Genomic DNA, 20,011 nt, shown 5'->3' with positions numbered 1-20,011 from the left:
AGCTGTTTATTATAGGAAGTGTATAACTTCAATAGAAAAGGTTTCTAGTTCCAACCTAACTAATCTAGAGAAGACAAAGCAGACATGCTTGCTCTTTTGTTCTCTGAGGATAGATCCAAGAAGACCTCTCATCTTGAGGTTTGATAGAGAAGTGTGGGGAGGAGGAAGTTGTGCACAGGATGTGACCTAAGATGCATCAGTCCAAACTTTAAAGAGATAGGGAAGTCAGCAAAGAAGTCAAAGGAACAGGGATAGTCTGGGAATCTGGAGGCAGAGCAAACCCACACTTTCACTGCTGTACATCTCAGTCTTCTGAATAAGAAGATATGTCCTGCCATTTGTCATTATCCAGAGTTTCATGATGGACTACGGATTCTTAAGTAACTCATTCTTTACAACTTCCTCTATGAAATGAGCTGATCTACACTTCTTAGACCAAAGTGAAGCTCAGAACATAGCTGTCTACTGCATTTTGCACTTTTCCAAATGTGATGCAGCTTAAGACAAAAAAAATACACTTTTTAATGGAAAAAGTGCACATTTAAATATGCTAGGCTATTGGGTTTACTTTTCTGCTAAGTGGAACAGGAAGTAATGGTTAGAGTCTTGAGCTGGGAGCTGGTAGACCAGGGAGCAAATCCCTACTGAGCCACGAAGCTTGGGAAAATCACAGTCTGTCAGCCTGTCCCACCTCACAGGATTGCTGCAAGGATAAAATGGTGGGGACCATGTATGCTACCTTAAGCTCCTTGGTGGAAAGGTAACCATAAAATGTAGCCATTTAATGTAACCATAAAATTACAGAATTATAGAGTTTTAAGGGACCCCAAGGGTCATACACTCCAACCCCCTGCAATGCAGGAATCACAACTAAACCATCACTGGCGGATGGCCATCCAAGCTCTGCTTAAAAACCTACATTGAAGGAGGGTCAACCACCTTCCATAAAATAAGACCAACTAGTAACACGTGACTGTGTTGAATACATTATCTGGCTTGACTTCCGAAGTCAGGGGCATAGCTAGTTGTCTGACTTCCCACAGCTACTTCTTACTCTGTTAACTATGCTATTATAATAAAAGTCTTTCAAGCAAATGAGTATAGCCTTAAACAAAGCGTGCATTCATCTCCAAAATTAAAATAATCATGTAATCCTTCAACCAACCCAGTTATCTTTCATCACTTTATCTTGCCAGTTACAGCTAGTGGCAGCAGTAAAACGCCACATTAAGGTATTCATGCTCATTTGTGTTTGGTCCTTTGTTCCTTTAATAGCGTTGGAAGGAGTCTATACAGAAGCTCTATTAGGCTAATCTCCAATCTGGGTGTTTGATCTCCCCCTCCTGGCTTCAAAAACAAGCAAGAAAAGAAAAAAGAAAAAGAAAAGTCGGAAGGCAAGGTAAAGTTGAGGGAGGTAGGTGGGCAGAAGCCATTAACAGAATTATTCAGAATAGCTACTGCACAGATGACTCTGGGACCCACCAAGTGTTAATTGGTGTCTGCCCCGACTGCAGTACAAATAGGTTTAACAGACAATTAGCTTGCAGACATCAATCTCTTCTGCTTGACAAAGTGAATTAATATGTTGCATGGTCTGGAAAAACGGCAGCTATTAACAGGCCAGCTCTGGGGAGGATCGTTCTAGAGTTCAGTCCGTGATGCATTTTTATGAGACATGATGGGAAGGCTCAGGGCTTTCGTAGAAATAATGTTTTCCAGCCTGGAAGCCTTGAAGAAGATTCAACCCAGATTCAGCAGCTAGGGCAGACTTTGTTTACTAAATGGTGACAGAAATGCAGTCTGTACACGCTCAGAGGTGCTGTCCTTCTGTTTACCACTTCATGTGAAGGGGTGAACCCTGCCTCAAACTAATTATTATTCCCTTCCCCTTCATGCATTGCCGGGGGTGTGAAGTGTTAGTGGACAGGTAGTACTTCTGGTGGGACACGTCACATCGTGCTCCTTTTGGGGCTGTTTGTCCACCTTTGTGGAATGCTCTTTCCAGGGAGGTTCACCTGGCACTTTCAATACATATTTTTAGGCACCAGGCAAAAATATTTTTCTTCAACCAGGCCTCTGGCTGAGTAATATTCTACAGCCTTTCAAATGTTTCTGTGGGAAGGGGAGTATTGTTTTGTTGTTTTTGTATTAATCGTTAACAGTGGTACCTTGGGTTAAGAACTTAATTCATTCTGGAGGTCTGTTCTTAACCTGAAACTGTTCTTAACCTGAGGTACTACTTTAGCTAATGGGGCCTCCCGCTGCTGCTGCGCAATTTCTTAACCTGAAACTGTTCTTAACCTGAGGTACTACTTTAGCTAATGGGGCCTCCCGCTGCTGCTGCGCAATTTCTGTTTTCATCCTGAAGGAAAGCTCTTAACCTGAAGTACTATTTCTGGGTTAGTGGAGTCTGCAGCCTGAACCGTCTGTAACCCGAGGTACCACTGTACTTGTGTTTTTATCTTGTATTTTATTTTGTGAGCCACCCTGTGAACCTTTGTGATAAAGGGCAGTATATAAATTTAATAAATAAATAAATAAAGTAGGTTAGTCATTTGCTTCTTATGAGGAAATTTTTTCTCTCTATCCTCAGGAGTGGAATAGCTATGAAAATTTGACAGACTATGTCAATGAATAAATTACCTTTTTTTAAAGTGTGTTTGGGAAGGGGCAAATCAAAGAAGGGTCTCATTGCTTGAAAAATTGTGACCTTACATATTATAGACAGCCAGTGTGGTGTAGTGGTTAAGAGTGGTAGACTCGTAATCTGGTGAACTGGGTTCGCGTCTCCGCTCCTCCACATGCAGCTGCTGGGTGACCTTAGGCTAGTCACACTTCTTTGAAGTCTCTCAGCCCCACTCACCTCACAGAGTGTTTGTTGTGGGGGAGGAAGGGAAAGGAGAATGTTAGCCGCTTTGAGACTCCTTAAGGGGAGTGAAAGGCAGGATATCAAATCCAAACTCCTCCTCCTCCTCCTCCTCCTCCTCTTCTTCTTCTTCTTCTTCTTCTTCTTCTTCTTCTTCTTCTTCTTCTTCCTTATGGGAATGTGATTAGGTCTAGAGCAGGCATGGGGAATTTCTGGCCTTCTACATGTTAGACTTCAACTCCTTGCCATCATTGTCAATGGTCAGGGATTGTAGTCCAGCAACAACTGGAGGGCCACAGGTTCTTCTCATCATCTCCGTCAAGAGAAAACAAACAGTAAAAAATACTGCTACCCATTTCGTATGTTGTTAAATCAAAATGCTTCCTACACAGTCAGCTGCTGTGCTTAGAAGCTTTGTAAAAAATGTTTGGTACTTTCTATATTTGGAGTGTCATCTTTCTTTTCCAATCTTTTAAATAATTTTTAAAAAAACAATTTATGGCACTATTTTTTCCACTTTTTCTGGAAAAAGACGATAATATTTCTTGGCAGGCTATGCACAACAAAAGTGAAAGCTTCCTGTCTACTCATCATGCTGTTTTCCCCTCTATCTCTGGCACGCAATCAGACTTCCTGCTCCTAGCTATTAAGATATTGGGAGGTACAGATCTGTGTTATGCATGTAATACTGCACGCAGACAATCTACCAGTCATGAGTAATCTCAGCTCCTTGCAAAGGTAATGAAGTCCCTAAGTACCACCATGCATCTGCAATATGACATGCCCTGTTGCAGATTCTGTTGTCTGCAACAGCTGGCTGGTGGGATGTTCGGAGGCAAAGGAATATTGGTTGATTAGTACACCATGGCCACTGCAAAGCTGGCTTATTAGAAGTCAGCGCATCTTTCCATTGAATTATTATTCCTCCTCCTTCTCCTGCCCCAGGAAATAAGAAAGCAAAGAAAGAAAATATGGGAGTAAAACAGAATTAATCATATATTATTTTATTCAGTTGCTTGCCCCCAGTTTTGCTGGAACTGTGATGTGTAGTTTCAGAGTAAGGCTCAGGTAGCATGTAGAGTCTCACAAGAAATCAACCATCAAAGGAAACGCCAAGCAGCTTCACACTAAACAATCCTTACTTGTCTTTTAGCAAGTTGGCAAGACTTTTAATTTGGCAGATGGGAAAAATAAGGGCCACATTCTGAAATAGGTGAATTAAACATAATAAACTCTCCCAGAGAGATGGCAGCTGCTTGGTGATACAGTGGAACTCAACAACAATAGAAGTGGCCTGTGCAGCTTGTATTATGAGCTTAAATAGGAACTCGTTATGTACTTAGAAGAGGAGGAGAATGCTTATTTTAAACTATCAGCAACTAGAAGGAACAGTACATTTCCATAATCAGCACAACTACCAGACTTAGGGGGTTATTCTTCACAGATGGTGTCCCCATGCTGAAAGCTGACTCTTTTTTCCTCTTCTCGGTAGGGTCACTTCCACAAGGAAGATAAAAGAATACCCACCCATGAGTTTTTAATTGCTATTAAGTAAAACAGACATGGAACATTAAAAGATGGATTATGGTCTTCCTTTCTTCTAGCTTCCTATCAGATCACAGCATGTGAATTCTTATAGTCATGCAGCTTGAATGACTTGCCATATGCACAAGTGTAGTAGTAAAACAAAATACAGCATTTATAAAAAAAAGTTTTTAATAATGTATGTGAAAGCCCGTTGTCACAATAGTAGCATGTTGAAAAGGATAGGGATGGCTGGGTGGGAGATAACAGTGATGCATTCATAAATTCTTCCCAGTGTTTGTCTTAGAGATAACAGATAGAATTTTGCTGTGTTCTTGTTTCTTGAAAAGGGAGCAGAAGAATGAAACTAAACTGCCTGTAGCTCTGCCTAGTGGGGCATTCTAATTGACTCTGAAGTCATTAATCAGTTCCCAATCAATCTATTCTACCAGCAGCAGGCAGTTAGATCTCCATTACCTCCCATTTATCATGCCATCGCCTAATTCACTGCACCATTAGCCACAGATTAGGCCTCAGTTAGGATAACTGTGTCAGTTTCCCCTCCCTTTACTTCCCTCCCGTAAGAAAAGCTGTTGCCACTCACCTCAGCAACTGGGATTCCTTCAGGTGGCCGACACTGGAGAAGGACTTCCTGTTCCAAAGATACTTCCTTCCCAAGTGGCTCCTGCTCAAAAGTCTTCCGCAGATCTAGGGTGAAAAAAGAAGACCAAATGTCTGTAGTGTTTATTCTAGCTTTGAAAAGTGCATCATAATGATGGCTGCACTGTGCACATGGAAAGAGGTCTCCTATTTTGTCACCACTGCACCCTCTTGTGATATTTGGTTATTGAGAGCTGGACTACACAATGCCAATGATGGAAGACATGTTTTGCCCTCACTTGCTGTGTGCAAGTGTTTTATTTTCCTCTGCAGGAATGAATGGCAGTTACCATGTATGTGGGAGAAAGTAGATGGTAAGGCCATGGGGGACTGAGGAACCATCTCAGGTTGACGGTTAAATCTGCTTTCTGACATCACCTGTTATATTAAAATTAAGCCATTGCTTAGAACTGAATATTTTCATTGTCTGATTGTAGGTGCAGTTTTTTGGCCACAGCAGAGTGTGGCAGACTCTCAGTTTTTATATAGATGCAGAGAACATGAAGTGTGTGGTAATCTTGCCCATGACAGATACTATTTATTATTTTCCAGGGCAGCTGAAGATTTGAATGCTTGTTCTCTAATTTGTTTTGGGAATCAAATTGGAAATGATTTCTTAGCCGATTATGAAGTCACTGATAGTACTTCCTCGATCATCTGCCGACATGGCCCAATGCCATCTTGCTTTGTTGGCATTAATCCATAATGCACTGAGTGCAGGTTGATGGGCACGCATCACAGTTAGCAAACAGATGACCTAAGGACTCCTAGCCATTAGATTACTTCTTTCAACTGAGCCCACTGGCAACCCACAGGAATGCAGAAGCAGTGCAAAATCTGTTTAGGTTCTCTATAACAGAAATGTTTTCTAGGGGAAATAAAATTACATATTATAGAAACATCTAAATCACAAAGTATCAAGTTCAAGAGTGCATTGTATTAATGTGAGAGGGAAAAGATTCCAGAAAGTCCTTCAGAGGTTCAGCACCTGCTCCTTACTCTATCTTCAAGTACCCTAATACAATTATCACCTTGCAACAGATAGCAGTAATATTCCTAGTTGTTGAGTTTGGTACTTTACTTGCTACTTGGTCCATTTACCTAAGGTTGACCATCATTTATACATATATGTTAGATTAATTTCCATATTTGACAATAAACAATCTGATCTATTCTAGTCTGCTAAATTATGGGACTTTTAAAACACAAGTGGGAAGTAGAATCACTGAGCTCTGTAGTCACTTTTCTGCTGGGTTCAATGGGGCATGGCTTGTATTAAAAAACAGTGTAGGGGTGTTCTGTTGTCTTGGGGATGGCCCAGCCATTAGGCAGAGTGAGGCAGCTGCCTGAGATGGCAGGTGCTGGGGACAGTCCCCTCATCTATTCTGGCCCCCCAAAGCCATTGTCCCAGTGGCATGGGTGCTTTGTTATTGCTGGCCTGGACTCATCAAGACTCATAAAGACATATTGTCCCAACACGTCACAAGACAGCACTGTTGAAAAGGTGGTTCACTGAGTGAGCAGACCCAAAAGGCAGGCAACCCACGTCAAGCACTCCAGCAGGTACTAGGCATGTTCACATGTTCATCTGCTCATGTGAAACATGCTGCCACCACTTTTCTTCTGCAACATTTGTTTGAGGAGGGCAGTACTCTGTATGCCACATGACATGCCTTCTGCCTTCTAAGACGGTGTGCTGCCCAGAGATTAAGCAGAGGACACGGCCCCATTGCCAGAGTTTTATTATTTATCCATTTGAAAGATTTATTACCGTATTTTTCGCCATATAAGACGCACCTTTTCCCCTCCAAAAATGAAGGGGAAATGTGGGTGCGTCTTATGGGGCGAATGCAAACTCCTTGGCTTCAGCGATAGCAACACGAAGCCTCCGAAGCCTGCGCTCCGGAGGCTTCGCGTTGCTTCTGCTGAAGCCAGGAGAGTCTGCTGTTTGAGGCTGGCGGTGGGGGAAAGCAGCGCTTCCCCCATCGCCAGCCCCAGAGGATGGGGGGCAGCGGGAAGGCGCGCGACGCCTTGCCGCTACTCTCCAACCCGGGTTTGAGGCTGGCGGTGGGGAAAGCAGCGCTTCTCCCATCGCCAGCCCCAGAGGATGGGGGGCAGCGGGAAGGCGCACGACGCCTTGCCGCTACTCTCCAACCCGGGTTTGAGGCTGGCGGTGGGGAAAGCAGTGCTTCCCCCATCGCCAGCCCCAGAGGATGGAGGTCAGCGGGAAGGCGCGCGATGCCTTGCCGCTACTCTCCAACCCGGGTTTGAGGCTGGCGGTGGGGAAAGCAGCGCTACTCTCCAACCCTCCTTTGGGCTTTTGCGGGAGATGGGGGAATTCCCCCACCTCCCGCAAAAGCAGGCAAAAGCCGTGCGCTCTTTAAAGGGGCTCCCTGGCTTTTCTAGGAGGTGGGGGAATTCCCCCACCTCCTAGAAAAGCCTGCAGGAGCCGCACACCCTTTAAAGAGCGCGCCGCTCTTGGGGGCTTTTTCCCGAGGAGGAAGAAGGGACTGACTCGGCCAGTCAGTCCCTTCTCCCTCCTGCAGGCTTTTGGGGGAGATGGGGGAATTCCCCCACCTCTCGCGAAAGCCCGCAAAAGCCGTGCGCTCTTTAAAGGGGCTCCCCGGCTTTTCTACGAGGGGGGGAATTCCCCCACCTCCTAGAAAAGCCTGCAGGAGCTGCACACCCTTTAAAGAGCGCGCCGCTCTTGGGGGCTTTTCCCCGAGGAGGGAGAAGGGACTGACTGGCCCTTTCAGTCCCTTCTCCCTCCTGGTCGAAAAGCCCACAGGAGTCAAGTGGGGCTCCTGTGGGCTTTTGCGGGAGGTGGGGGAATTCCGCCACCTCCTGCAAAAGCAGGGAGAAGGTCTTGGAGTAGCGCACAGGCTGCGTGCAGCCTGTCCGCTGCTCCCAGAGCTGCGGGGGGGGGGGAAATCATATTTTTTTCCTTGATTCCCCCCCCCTGAAAACTAGGTGCGTCCTATGGGCCGGTGCGTCTTATAGGGCAAAAAATACGGTACTTGTCCTTCACCATAAGGTACCAATAAAATAATTCAAACCAAACCAAAGATGAACAGAGGTGGTCCCACACAAACTACACACAACACCATGACAGTAAATGAGCCAGCTGTATGCCCCATCTAGTCCAGCATCCTGTTCTCACAGTGGCCAACCGGATTCCTTTGGGAAGTCCTTTGCCCACCAGTGATTCTCAGCAAGTTTTAGAGGCATAGTTCATCCAAATCATAACTGACAAAGACCAGGTAAGTTTGCTCTGGGTATAAGCTTTTGTGTGCATTCACACTTCTTACCCAGAACAAACTTAGTTGGTCTCTAAGGTGCTACTGGACAATTTTTTAATTTATTTTGACTGCGTCAGACCAACATGGCTACTTACCTGAATCTGACAAAGACCAGGGTGCGTTTTCAGCAAATGACAGAAACCATAATGAGGGTGTCTAACACACCTCTATGGGAGAGAGTTCCACATTTTGGGAACTGATACAGGGAATGCCTTTGCCCATCCCCCGTGTTTCTGCCAAGAAGGCAACCATTTTAGCATCTGAAAGGGCCTGAGTTCATAACCAGGTGGTGCCTTCATGTTTCCAAACTGATCACTGAATACTCAGGATAGCTCAGTCAGTAGAGCATGAGACTCTTGAGTGCCATGTTGGGCAAAAGTTTCCTGCATAACAGAGTGTTGGACTAGATGATCCTTCCAACTCTTCAATTATATGATTCAATGAAGTAGGTGCCCGCTTGACAACCAATCTCCCCACACCTACTCTCTGCTGGGTAAGCACCAGCAACCCACTGTGTTGGGAAGCCAGGAAAGCAACCAAGTTCCATCTGTGCCACCCCACAGGCCACTATTGCTGCCAGCCCTGTACTACCTCATATAATCTGCATTTTTATAGATGTAACTAATATTATACCTGACCGTCATATTAAACATGAGGTGGCAAGAAGGAAAAATGCAGTATTAGCTGCAGCAGCACACAGCTACAGCAACAGATCATGGACAGGTAATAAACTGCAACCATTCCAGGGTACTGCAGTGAGAGAAGCGGTGGTGTGCTAGAAACAGATAATAATCCAAGCGTGTTCCCTGGAGTTTGGTTTTACTTTTCCCCATGTACCCAACAAAGCATTAATTTAGGCCTGATGTTAATGCACCAACCTTTTAAATCATGATCCTCTCTGCTCATAACACGTTTTGTTTATGAAAGCACAATTTTGCAGGCAGCTTCATTAACTCGTAACACTGATAATTTGTTTTTGCTGCTTCCCAGCAAGCTAAATCCTGTTCATTATAATGGAAAAAGGCAGCACAGATGAAGGCCCTTTCCTACCAGCCCTTCAGGAGAATTTAATGATTCCAAACTCTCCACTCCCATTTCCTCTTTATGTCCATCTTAGTGACCTGATATGCACTAACACTTGAAAAGGCACCATTATGCTTCACTGGGTCAATGATCTACAAACTAAAAGTACTCTTAACTACAGACCCTGACATAATAGACTCTAATGCCCTTAAAACAGCCATTAGAGACTATCAAAGTAAAGAATACTCCCACCCTTTCAAGAAGGATATAATTGTGTGTTTACAAGGCAGCAGAGCTCTTACATTCTGTTGGTTACTTCCTTTTGTGTACTTAGAGCTATGTTTCCACTACTATATTTCTAATCTAGACAGATTTTCCACACAGCAACTACAAGGATGCAAAGAAAAGAAAAGAAAAGAAAAAAAGAAAGAAAATGCCAACCAGTTCCTTTGGGGAATGCAAAAGATGTGGGAAAGCACAGGTAAATCAGACATTGCTAGACCCGCCATACGTCCAGGTTTTCCTGGATATATCTGGGAATTGTGCCAAAAACTGGTGTCCATGGTAGATTTCTTCTAAATCGGCAAAATGTCTTGGGAAACCCAGATGTATGGCAAGTAGGGTGATTTTTTAACCTTTTTTTAAAAGCAGCTTTAGAAATCCCCCCAAAGCCCAAAAACTTTCTTTGGGAGATGTTCCAAACAAACCTCAACAACTTTGTCCAGATTTTCACTTTTAGGAACATGGCAACCCTAAACATAACTAGTTTATGCGCAACTACAAATGTCTCATGGGTTTCTCATTTATTGAGTTCAAGTCTTCCCTAAAGGCTGCAACACTGTCATGTTTTTCCAAGTGTTCAAAACACACCATTATTCCCGCACTTAGCCCCTTTGTGTACTTACAAGGCTTTTGGGTGTGTGTCTCCCGGATGAAATGAGTGACAAGCACTATCCCTTCAGATCTTATTTATTTATTTTATACATTCCTCAGAAGCCTGTTGACTCTCTTGCTGTACAGCTTTATATGTGGCTTGCTACATTCAGATTACAGTTGAACGAGAAAAAGTAAAGCCCCTTCTCAGCGCTGGATGCACAGCAAGCATCTGTAAGCTAAAAGAGTGCAGAGCTGCAGGTGGCATTTTCACATTGAGTTTTTGTGAATGCCATTCTCTGTGACTGAAATCACCTCAAACAGCAGCAAGATTTTACTCTCTTTTCAAAGCTAGCCAAATAAAGTTACAAAAATCAAAGTTTCATTTAAAATACTAAAAAGAGAGAGAGTCAAGTCAGGAACTTAATATCCAGCTCAATCATATCTCACCAACCTATATTCTTCTTGGATATGTAAATTATTCTCATGGAAACAACATACCTGATATGACAAACATTCAGAATTTACAGAAATACTGCATTTGAATCATCAGATAAGTCAAAATGTAGAAGAAGGCCCTAGTGTTACAATGATTTTGAAGCTCTAGAGAAATATTTAAAGTTAAGAGTTGCCTAACCCAGGACAGTTTAACCCAGACTGGCTGGGATTCCCCCTGTTTTTGGGAGGGCTTCATTTTAGCCCAATTAATGGAGATCAATCACATTGTAAAATACCAGGGACCAACTTGGAGGGTTTAGAAAGGAAAGCATGTAGTGGAATGTTACTCAACCTGGTGCCCTTTGGATGTCATTGGACTACAACTCCCATGAGCCCCAGTTGCAGTCTGACAACATCTGGAGGACAGCAAATTATTATATATGTTACCAAGTACTGGCCTCTCCTCCTCCTCTTAAGGTTCCTTGTGTCCTTGTAATTTTCTGAAATCTGAAAAACTGTGTGGATTCTATATTTAACTTTCTGAAAGTATTCCACCTCTATGTGATTTTTACTCACACTTTACTTCCCCACATCATTTCCTCTTTAAATTCATAGTCCACAAGGAATTCCCCTTTGTGCAAAATTGCCACTTAATCTCCTCCTGTATTATTTTATTTTATTTTTTTGGCTGGACTTCACTGTGATGGAAGGGGGTTGTGGGTAAAACTTAAAGGATATCTTTTATCATTTTGTGCGAAATGTGATAAGAGGCAGGTGAGATGCCTTCAAGGCAGTGCTAATGCAAGGGTGACTAATGAATAGGCATGAAAAACGGACACTTGTCAGCTAGGAATTAAATGTAAACCAGGAACATACTGAAGAATGGTGCATTACTGTCAGAGAAAGATGGATTTTTGCCCTTGGTAGACCTTAAAGACTCCTTATTCCTCTCACATGCCCTTTTCAGTAATTCTACCTAGGACTTTCCCTCTAAAACAAACAGAGCAGGAATCTACAGAAAACAAGAAGGGCTTTTATATGCATTTTTCTTTGACTGAAACTTTGATTTAAAGCAAACTGATGGCGTTTAAGCTCCATTTTCTACACTTGATTTCAAGAAAATAACTTTAAAGACCCAAGAAGCTTATAGCATGAATTTATTCACATTCTTTTAAGCACATGCATAATGGAAGTCAAGATTCCAGTAGGGTTGGTTTTTTTGGCATGGCGGGGGGGGGGATGGGACAACGACTTTATTTATAATGGATTACCTATAATCCTATCTTCTGGGCAAATTTTTTTTGTCACATACAGGCAGCCACCACTACTAGCTGCTATACTTATCAGAAATCCAAAATTGTACATAGTCCTACTGAAGTCAAAGTCAGTATTGTTAGGAAGGAGCAGTGATGGGAAAGAATATTACTGTACTGAATTTGCGCAAGCAGTGAGAATCATCCACCACCACCCCTTGCTATTATTCAAGTGTCAATTTGGTTATTTAAGTTAACCATGTTAACTTAAAATGCATGGTTAACTTAAAATGCAGTTCAATACATGGCTGTTTTGAACAATTAGTCATCTCCAGTTATGTCTATGGCTGGGTATATCCCTTCTTTTAAAGCCCTGAACAGCATACACAGGTGATCCCTGCCAAATGATGGATAGCACATAAGATTTTTCAGCTGCCTGCCCAGTTGTTGGACCATGAATTCTCAGGTAACCATTTTCTCTCTCAATTCCTTCCTTCCTTCCTTCCTTCCTTCCTTCCTTCCTTCCTTCCTTCCTTCCTTCCTTCCTCTTTTAGTAAAAGGTCATGTATTTATAAATATCACTGTCACATATGGACTCATTGTTAAAACCGTGTTTATGGAAGACAATCTTACTCGGCTACGAGTGATCGCCAAAGAAGAAGAAGAATATTATTAGAGATCCATTGGCGAAGTCTGGAAAGTCAGTTGTTGGCTGTTCTCCTTTGCTTATTTTAAACAGAAGGCACCACTTGTTCCATGAACATCTCACTATGAACACAATTTTTTTTTTAGCCTCCATTCTTATTGTTTAAGTAAATTAGTCTGTTGTTTACCAGTGTTCATTAAAGAGTAATTTGAGCAAGTTTGAATTCATCTCAGCTGAGAAAGGCTACTTAAAATGGAGTCTAGCAGGAGACAATCAAACATCAAATACTAACTTGGTATCCCAGTCTGAAATCGTTGAGGTAGGGATTATTGTTGTTTCTGTAGCTTATGGGATCAGGAATCTTTTCCAGTTTTCTAACAACCTCTTAACAACATTTTCTTTAGAAGAATTTTCTGCTCTCATCGTGTCAGTTGATTGAACTGATAACTTTGCTCTGATTTCTTTAGCTGTAGACATATTGACTGAGACAATACCATACACGGATGTTTGATAGTTATTAAACACAAATGTCTACTTGCATTATTGATAAAAAGAATTCACATACACCAAATTTAGAATGAAGAAAAAAATCCTAAAGAATCCAACACTGTGATAACTAAGGTTGCATCCAGACTAGTTGAGTTTTTTTTTTGGGGGGGGGAGTATATTCCATAACATGTTAATTGTTCTGTCATGCTTCCCCACTCAGAACCCAATTTATCCTCTATACTTACATCAATAGGTATTGTGAAAGAGATAGTCGAGATACTTCAAGATTGGATTACTGCTCTATGTGCTCTATGTGGGGCATCCCTTGAGCTTGATCTGGAAGCTGCAGTTAGTGCAGAATGCTGCGGCACAATTGCTTGCAGGAGTGAAACCCCATCAGCATGTAACACTTCTGCTTGGAGCCCTGTGCTGGCTGTCAATTTGCTACTGGATCAAGTTCACAATTAGTACTATTACAATTAGTATACAGTGGTACCTCGGGTTACTGACACTTCAGGTTACAGACTCCACTCACCCAGAAATAGTACTTCGGGTTAAGAACTTTGCTTCAGGATGAGAACAGAAATCACGTGGTGGTGGCACAACAGCAGTGGGAGGCCCCATTAGCTAAAGTGGTGCTTCAGGTTAAGAATAGTTTCAGGTTAAGAACAGACCTCCGGAACGAATTAAGTTCTTAACCAGAGGTACCACTGTATAGAGCCCTTAACAGCTTGGGATCAGTTTACTTGTGATATGACTTTACCTCATATATGCCCACTTAGCAGATTTGATCTGCAGAACTGGGTCTGTTACAGGTGCCACATAATACTCCTTTTACATTTGTAAGAAATGAAATGTTTAGTGTGGCAGCAGCAACACCAGGCAGGGACCGTCGACTGTATTCATTTTGGCACTATGGAAATTTAGTAAGTCTATTGTTCTTTACCCTTCATGATTAGTTTATCTCATTGACTTTGTCTTATTCTTTTAATATGCTGCAATATAATCTTCTGGTGCCCATCAATCTTTGTCCTCACAACATGGTCTGCATTACAAAGACAGGGATATGAAAATCAACTTCAGAAAAGATAACATATAAACACTGGACTGCAGAATAGTGTCAGCAGAATGTTGAGTGTCAATATTGAACATGTAATTACTAATTCTTTTTTGGGGAAAGTTATTTTTTTCCAGAAAGGAAGACTAATCAATCAGAAAAGCCTTCCCACTTTATATTGTCACACCCTTCTTATCCATGAATGCAAGCTACCCATTAAACTTCCTTTTACTAAAACAAACTTCTGGGGAAAGGGGAGATTAGAATAAATCTGCTGAAAAAAAGATGTCTTTAAATTGAGTCCAGTAACAACAAATATTTTAAGTACCGTATTTTTTCGTGTATAAGACTCTCCCATGTATGAGACCCCCAGATTTTTAACCTTATTTTAAAGTAAAAAAACCCCTAGTCTTGTACACGGAAAAGTAAAGTAATATTGATTTCTTCGTTAAAAGGCATTTTTTAGCTACTCTTGATTTGATTTCAATATACACTATAAAGATATATTTATTTAATTTTCTAGACCGTCCAAAAGAACGGACAGAATTCTAAAACCTTGTAGCTCATTTTCACAACCCTACATTTGATAGAGGTTTGCAGTGTGCTTTTTTTACAAGCTTTCGGGGGGTGGGGAGAAGGTCGGGATTTGAGTAAAGGAAAGGCAGGTTGGAAGGAATGCACAATGAACTGCAAAGCAGAAGATATGCAACTCGGTACGAATAGTGTCATGGACTAGGATGATGGAAGAAGGTGGGGCCTTGAACTGCATAAGTTAAGGATCATTAGTCCAACAGCTCAAAGGATCATTACCCCACCCTGACCTTCTTTGAAGGAAATGGTGGAATGTATTTTGACTTGACCTATTAGTATGCTCTATGCTTAGTTCAATGTTTATATATATTAAAATGAACTGTTATTTGTTTACTAATTATAAGTGTTGCAGTGATATTGCATGTATTATTATGCTTATGTATTGTTATTGTATTACAGTATTGTATTTAAATTTATTTATTTTTTCTGAAAACTGCTGTGAGCACAGATTTACTAGCAGAAAATGCAATGTGCAAATAAACCGATAATGACAATGGACTTTGCAGTCCTAATGATGTCCCAGAAGTGGACTGGATTGCTCTTTTGACATGAATTAATTTAGAATTACTGAATTTTGTTATTCATTTTGTGAAAGCGGTTCTGACACACCCCTTCCTTCTTTTCCTTTTTAAAGCAATGGTCACTGTAGAATATCTGTTTCAAGTCTCAGTATTTGAATATGTTGCTAGCACCCTTTCAACACAACTTGACCAGGTGCTGCTTAGAATAGTAAGGGAGTAAACTAGGTCATCATTAGCCGATATTCAGCTTCCTGAAATAAGCTTCCTCTTTCACTATCACGCAGTTAGCCGATGTGGAAATTAAATCGCTGGGTTTCTGAGGACAAACAGATCCAGCGAGAGATGTGTGGGAGACTTTAATTTGAAGTTGTATAACTCTCCAGCAGAATTCTCCCCCTCCCCAAATAATCTTAGAGTTAGTTTATATTTTTACACAGCTGGGTCCATTATTATTATCCATGAAATAGTGAACTCAACCCAACCCAACCCAACAAAGCACAAAATGTTTACCATGGGAGACAGCAAGCTGCCAAGAAGAGAGTTCTTTTAATTTAAAAAAGAAAAATAATGTCACAGTTGGAGGCAAGTCAATATCTCTATATTTCCCTCCCCCTAAAAATAGACTATTGAAGTTAGCTTATGATGAACATTAGCATAAAGTCTGATTCTCTGTATGGGTTACTCACTGGCTCCTTCCCTAACTGTATACTCATCACATGTCCAGAAAACAATTTTAGGAGGAATATACTGATGCCATGTGTGGGGCAACCCACAAATGGTGATTCTGTTTATAGCAGCTGGCACCACCCTGAATATTATGTTATGAAACGACTACCTAAACATCACTATTTATTACTAAAAAGCACTAATTCTGTCATGGTAGTACAGTTTGGCTTGTCCGGAAATCGCCAGAAGCAGCCATTAAAGGAAAGTAGAGGCAAACTGAGCATTTTATGTTTATCTTTCCTCCTGCCAAATATAACACTCTTCATAATAGTACTTATTAAAAATTAAAAAAATCCCTAGGCAAGTGAGATGTAGAATAAAAGTATTATGTTTTTTTCTCCCACTACTTACTGCATTCACACTATACTGACTGCAGTCTATGGTTCCATTTACATTAGTAGCTTTCCTCTGGAGCAAATAGATTGCAGATTACCATATTTTTCCATGTATAAAGACTAGGGTTTTTTTTTAACCAAAAAATAGGTTTAAAATTGGGGGTCATTTATACACGGGTAGTGCTGAAGGGTGTTTTCTTAATTTGGAGTCCCCCAAAATATCCTATACATGAGGGCATCTTATACACGGAAAAATATGGTACATGGGTCGGGGCTGGTCTGGACTTGTCAAAACAAGGCATTAGACATATGAGGATAATAATCCTGACCTCACTCATGGGAGAAACCTGCTTCTCTCCCCACTCACAGTTTCTTCAACTATTATTAATATATGTATTTCTGTGGCATATGGTATTCAGACCACAACCTAGGGGCAGGGGAAAAATGCATAGTTGGGCTTTGGTTTCATCTGCAACATACACAGATGTGTGTAAATGCATTGTTGGAATTCATTTCTATGCTGCCTTCAGCCAAAAAGCCCCTTAAGGGGACTCCCAAAGTCCCCTTATATTCTGTAATCTGCCCAGAGTGGCTGGGGAAACTATTATTATACCAGAGTGGCTGGTATAATAATAATAATAATAATAATAATAATAATAATAATAATAATAATAATAATAATAATAATAATAATAATACCAAAGGTCCATAAACAAATACAAAATTCAAGTAAAAAAGATATGGAATTTTCAAAAATTTGAGACAACAAAATCCCAACATTTAGAAAAGGCCAACAGCCAAATACATCTATGTTTCTGCCAAAAGGTAAAGGGCAGCCCCCACAAAAATGTCAGAGAGAGCAGGAGTAAACCCTTAGGGAGATGTTCCCTTCAACAAAGGGTCTCAGGCAGAGTGGTGTGTATTCTTGCCTGTACGTACATTTGAACTTTAGCAGCTTTTACCCCGGCCAGCTTAGCTTTGAATTTGAATGAAGCACCCCCTAATAGGCATTATTAGGTCCTTCATGCTCTCTGCAGAAGATTTTTTTCTTCCAATCAAAGCAGTGGAAGTTTTTTTGTTTCTGTTTTTTAAAGATAAACAAAGAGTTCAGCTTTTTAAAGAAACCATCTGCTGCTTTGCTTTAACAGCAACAAAACCACCCAGAGCTCTTTAGGCATGGGTAGGCAAACTAAGGCCTGGGGGCCAGAACTGGCCCAATCACCTTCTCAATCTGACCTGCGGACGGTCTGGGAATCAGCGTGTTTTTACATGCATAGAATGTGTCCTTTTATTTAAAATGCATCTCTGAGTTATTTGTGGGGCCTGCCTGGTGTTTTGACATGAGTAGAATGTGTTATTTAAAATGGGTTATTTGTGGGGCATCTGAATTCGTTCACTTTTTTCCCCAAAATACAGTCCGGCCCCCCACAAGGTCTGAGGGACAGTGGACTGACCCCCTGCTGAAAAAGTTTGCTGACCCCTGTCTTTAGTGCTCTCTGGGCAGCATTTAGAGAGCCCACCTTCTTGCACAGCCCATGGACCCATAGAACAGGAGTACAGAGATCTAGGGCAGAATTTGGCTAATGAGCCACTTCAGTGGAAGCCCTGCTCAAGGATGTCTACTTGTGCAATGGAGCTTTCCCCCTCTCCTTCCCAAACACCCCTTGAAATTGGCTTGGCAGGAAGCTGGGAGAACCCCTAGAACAGCGCACAGGGGGAGCAGAGAGGGAATCATTCCATATTACAAGCTGAAATGCTTGCACACATGAAATATTTGTAATAGCTCATGACTGAATTCCACCCAGGTGCACAGAAAAGTAGAGAGTGGAGGCATACAGAATAACAGCAAAACAAGGCTTTGCAGGGCCACTAGTCTGACTATGGGCACTTTTCTTGACATTGCACTTAGGCAGTGGCGTAGCGTGGGGGTGCAGGGGGGGCCGGCCGCACCGGGCGCAACATCTGGGGGTTAGGGTTAGGGGGCGCAAATCCACGGGTTAGGGGGCGCAAATTACTTGCCTTGCCCCGGGTGCTGACAACCCACGCTACGCCACTGCACTTAGGGAGGGGTAAAGACAATTTGTCTTGTTATTCAACTAGATATTTTTATCAGAGAGGGAGGCCAAGAGAGAGACTGCTACCTGTGCATTCTGAGTTTAGTAGATCAATGTGAATAGAATCAGACTGTAAATCCCCGAACCATGGATATGTTTGAAATAGTGAAGATGTTTGCACATTATGCTGTTTAGCAAATGCATTTTGCTTGTTTTATTCTTCAGTCCAGAGCACATTTAATTTTTGGATGCCACTGCTAACAAGTAGCCACCAAATTCAGCTCATTAGCAAATCTACTAATTATCAACCTGGGTTCAAATAAAACATTTTTAAAAAATGCTCATGGGCTTTTAAGCATCTGCGGCATAGCAGTTTTAAAGCAAAGGCTGAAACAGCACAAAGAGCGACTGCCTACAACTGGTGTTGGCTGAAATTTAATCAATCTAAGCTAGAGTACTAGCTTTGTAGTCATAGATGAAACTGAAAGACAACGAAGTATAAAAAGTGCTGCTAAACCAGATGTGACTTGAGAAATTTTGGTTTATTAGAGCAGCAAGAGGTTTAGAGCTAGAATTGATTGAAACTTTTTATCCCCCCCACCCCCAGAACCACTTGCCACCCATTGACTTTTAGTCGCCATAATGTCCCCCAAATTCATATAAGTACCCATGCACTAGTATATATGCACAAGACATAGCTGAGCATATCAAGCTACACCTATATGTTTTACTGCTGATCTACCATCCAGACAATTTATGAGTCCAGAGCTCTTTAGCTTCAGCATGCTCCTTCAGACAGTTATCTCGGTCACTCCTGGATTCTTAGCAAACTTAGGGTGTCCTGTGAGCATCAGTTGCAGAAACTGTGGCTTAGACACATCATTCCTTGCCTTTTGTCATCATCAAATGGTGCTTGAGAAGGATCCCACTTCATATGGGTCTGATCCTTGTGCTGAGAACTTACATGGCCAGTATGGAAGCCAAATTATCAATCCACAGAAGGACAGTTCATTGGCCATTACAGGGGAAGTACTGAAGCTCAAAAGAGCATATGGTTTTTAGGCAAAATATGCCAGGTTCAATCTGCCAGCATCTCCAGGTAGGGTGGAAAAGATTCTTGTCTGAAACTCTGGAAAGCCACTGCAAGTCATTGTTAACAAACACTGAGCTAGATGGACCAATGGTCTGAAACCATATAATGGGATCTAAACTGGTGATGATCTTGGAGTTGCAGTGGATAACTTGATGATATTAACCAAGCATGCGGCTGCTGTAAAAGAAACCCTATGGCATTCACTACCATGGCTTCTAGTGATGGCTGTCAACTTGGAAGGCTTTAAAAAGAGATTAGACAACTTCATAAAGAATAAAGCTGTCAATGGGTCCTAGCTATGATAGCTATGTAACTTTTAAACGGTTAGAAGTGGTGTGGCTCTGCGTACCAGGAGTGGAGCAGCAGAAGTGGGAGGTTGTGCTGTTGTGGTCAGGACCTCCATCTATGTGTCCCCGTTGTAAGTTAAGTTGGGTGTGACTTGTTAGCACAGTTCTTTATATTGAAATGTGAAAAGAACTCTCATTAAATTTTCAGTAAACGTACTTCTGCCACTTCTCATTTCAGGCCAAGGGTTTGATAATACAACAACAAAAAATCTGTCA

General features: G+C 41.8%; 1 protein-coding gene and 1 long non-coding RNA gene across 4 annotated transcripts in view; both read right to left on the bottom strand.

Annotated features, from left to right (window-relative positions):
- The window catches only part of LOC308594380, a 920,885-nt gene that overhangs the window by 346,594 nt on the left and 554,280 nt on the right, over positions 1-20,011 (bottom strand). The gene's annotated exons all lie outside the window — the stretch shown is intronic.
- UNC5C (unc-5 netrin receptor C) overlaps positions 1-20,011 on the bottom strand; it is a 326,267-nt gene that overhangs the window by 73,518 nt on the left and 232,738 nt on the right. For all 3 annotated transcript variants that reach the window (XM_081206987.1, XM_081206986.1, XM_081206988.1), the window contains exon 4: positions 4,995-5,098. In XM_081206987.1, the coding sequence (XP_081063113.1) occupies positions 4,995-5,098 (104 nt within the window). The remainder of the gene's footprint in view (positions 1-4,994; positions 5,099-20,011) is intronic.

This window comes from Podarcis bocagei (assembly GCF_964188305.1).
Source record: "Podarcis bocagei genome assembly, chromosome: 9".
Taxonomy (NCBI): Eukaryota; Metazoa; Chordata; class Lepidosauria; order Squamata; family Lacertidae; genus Podarcis; species Podarcis bocagei.
This window is presented reverse-complemented; position numbering and strand designations above follow the sequence as displayed.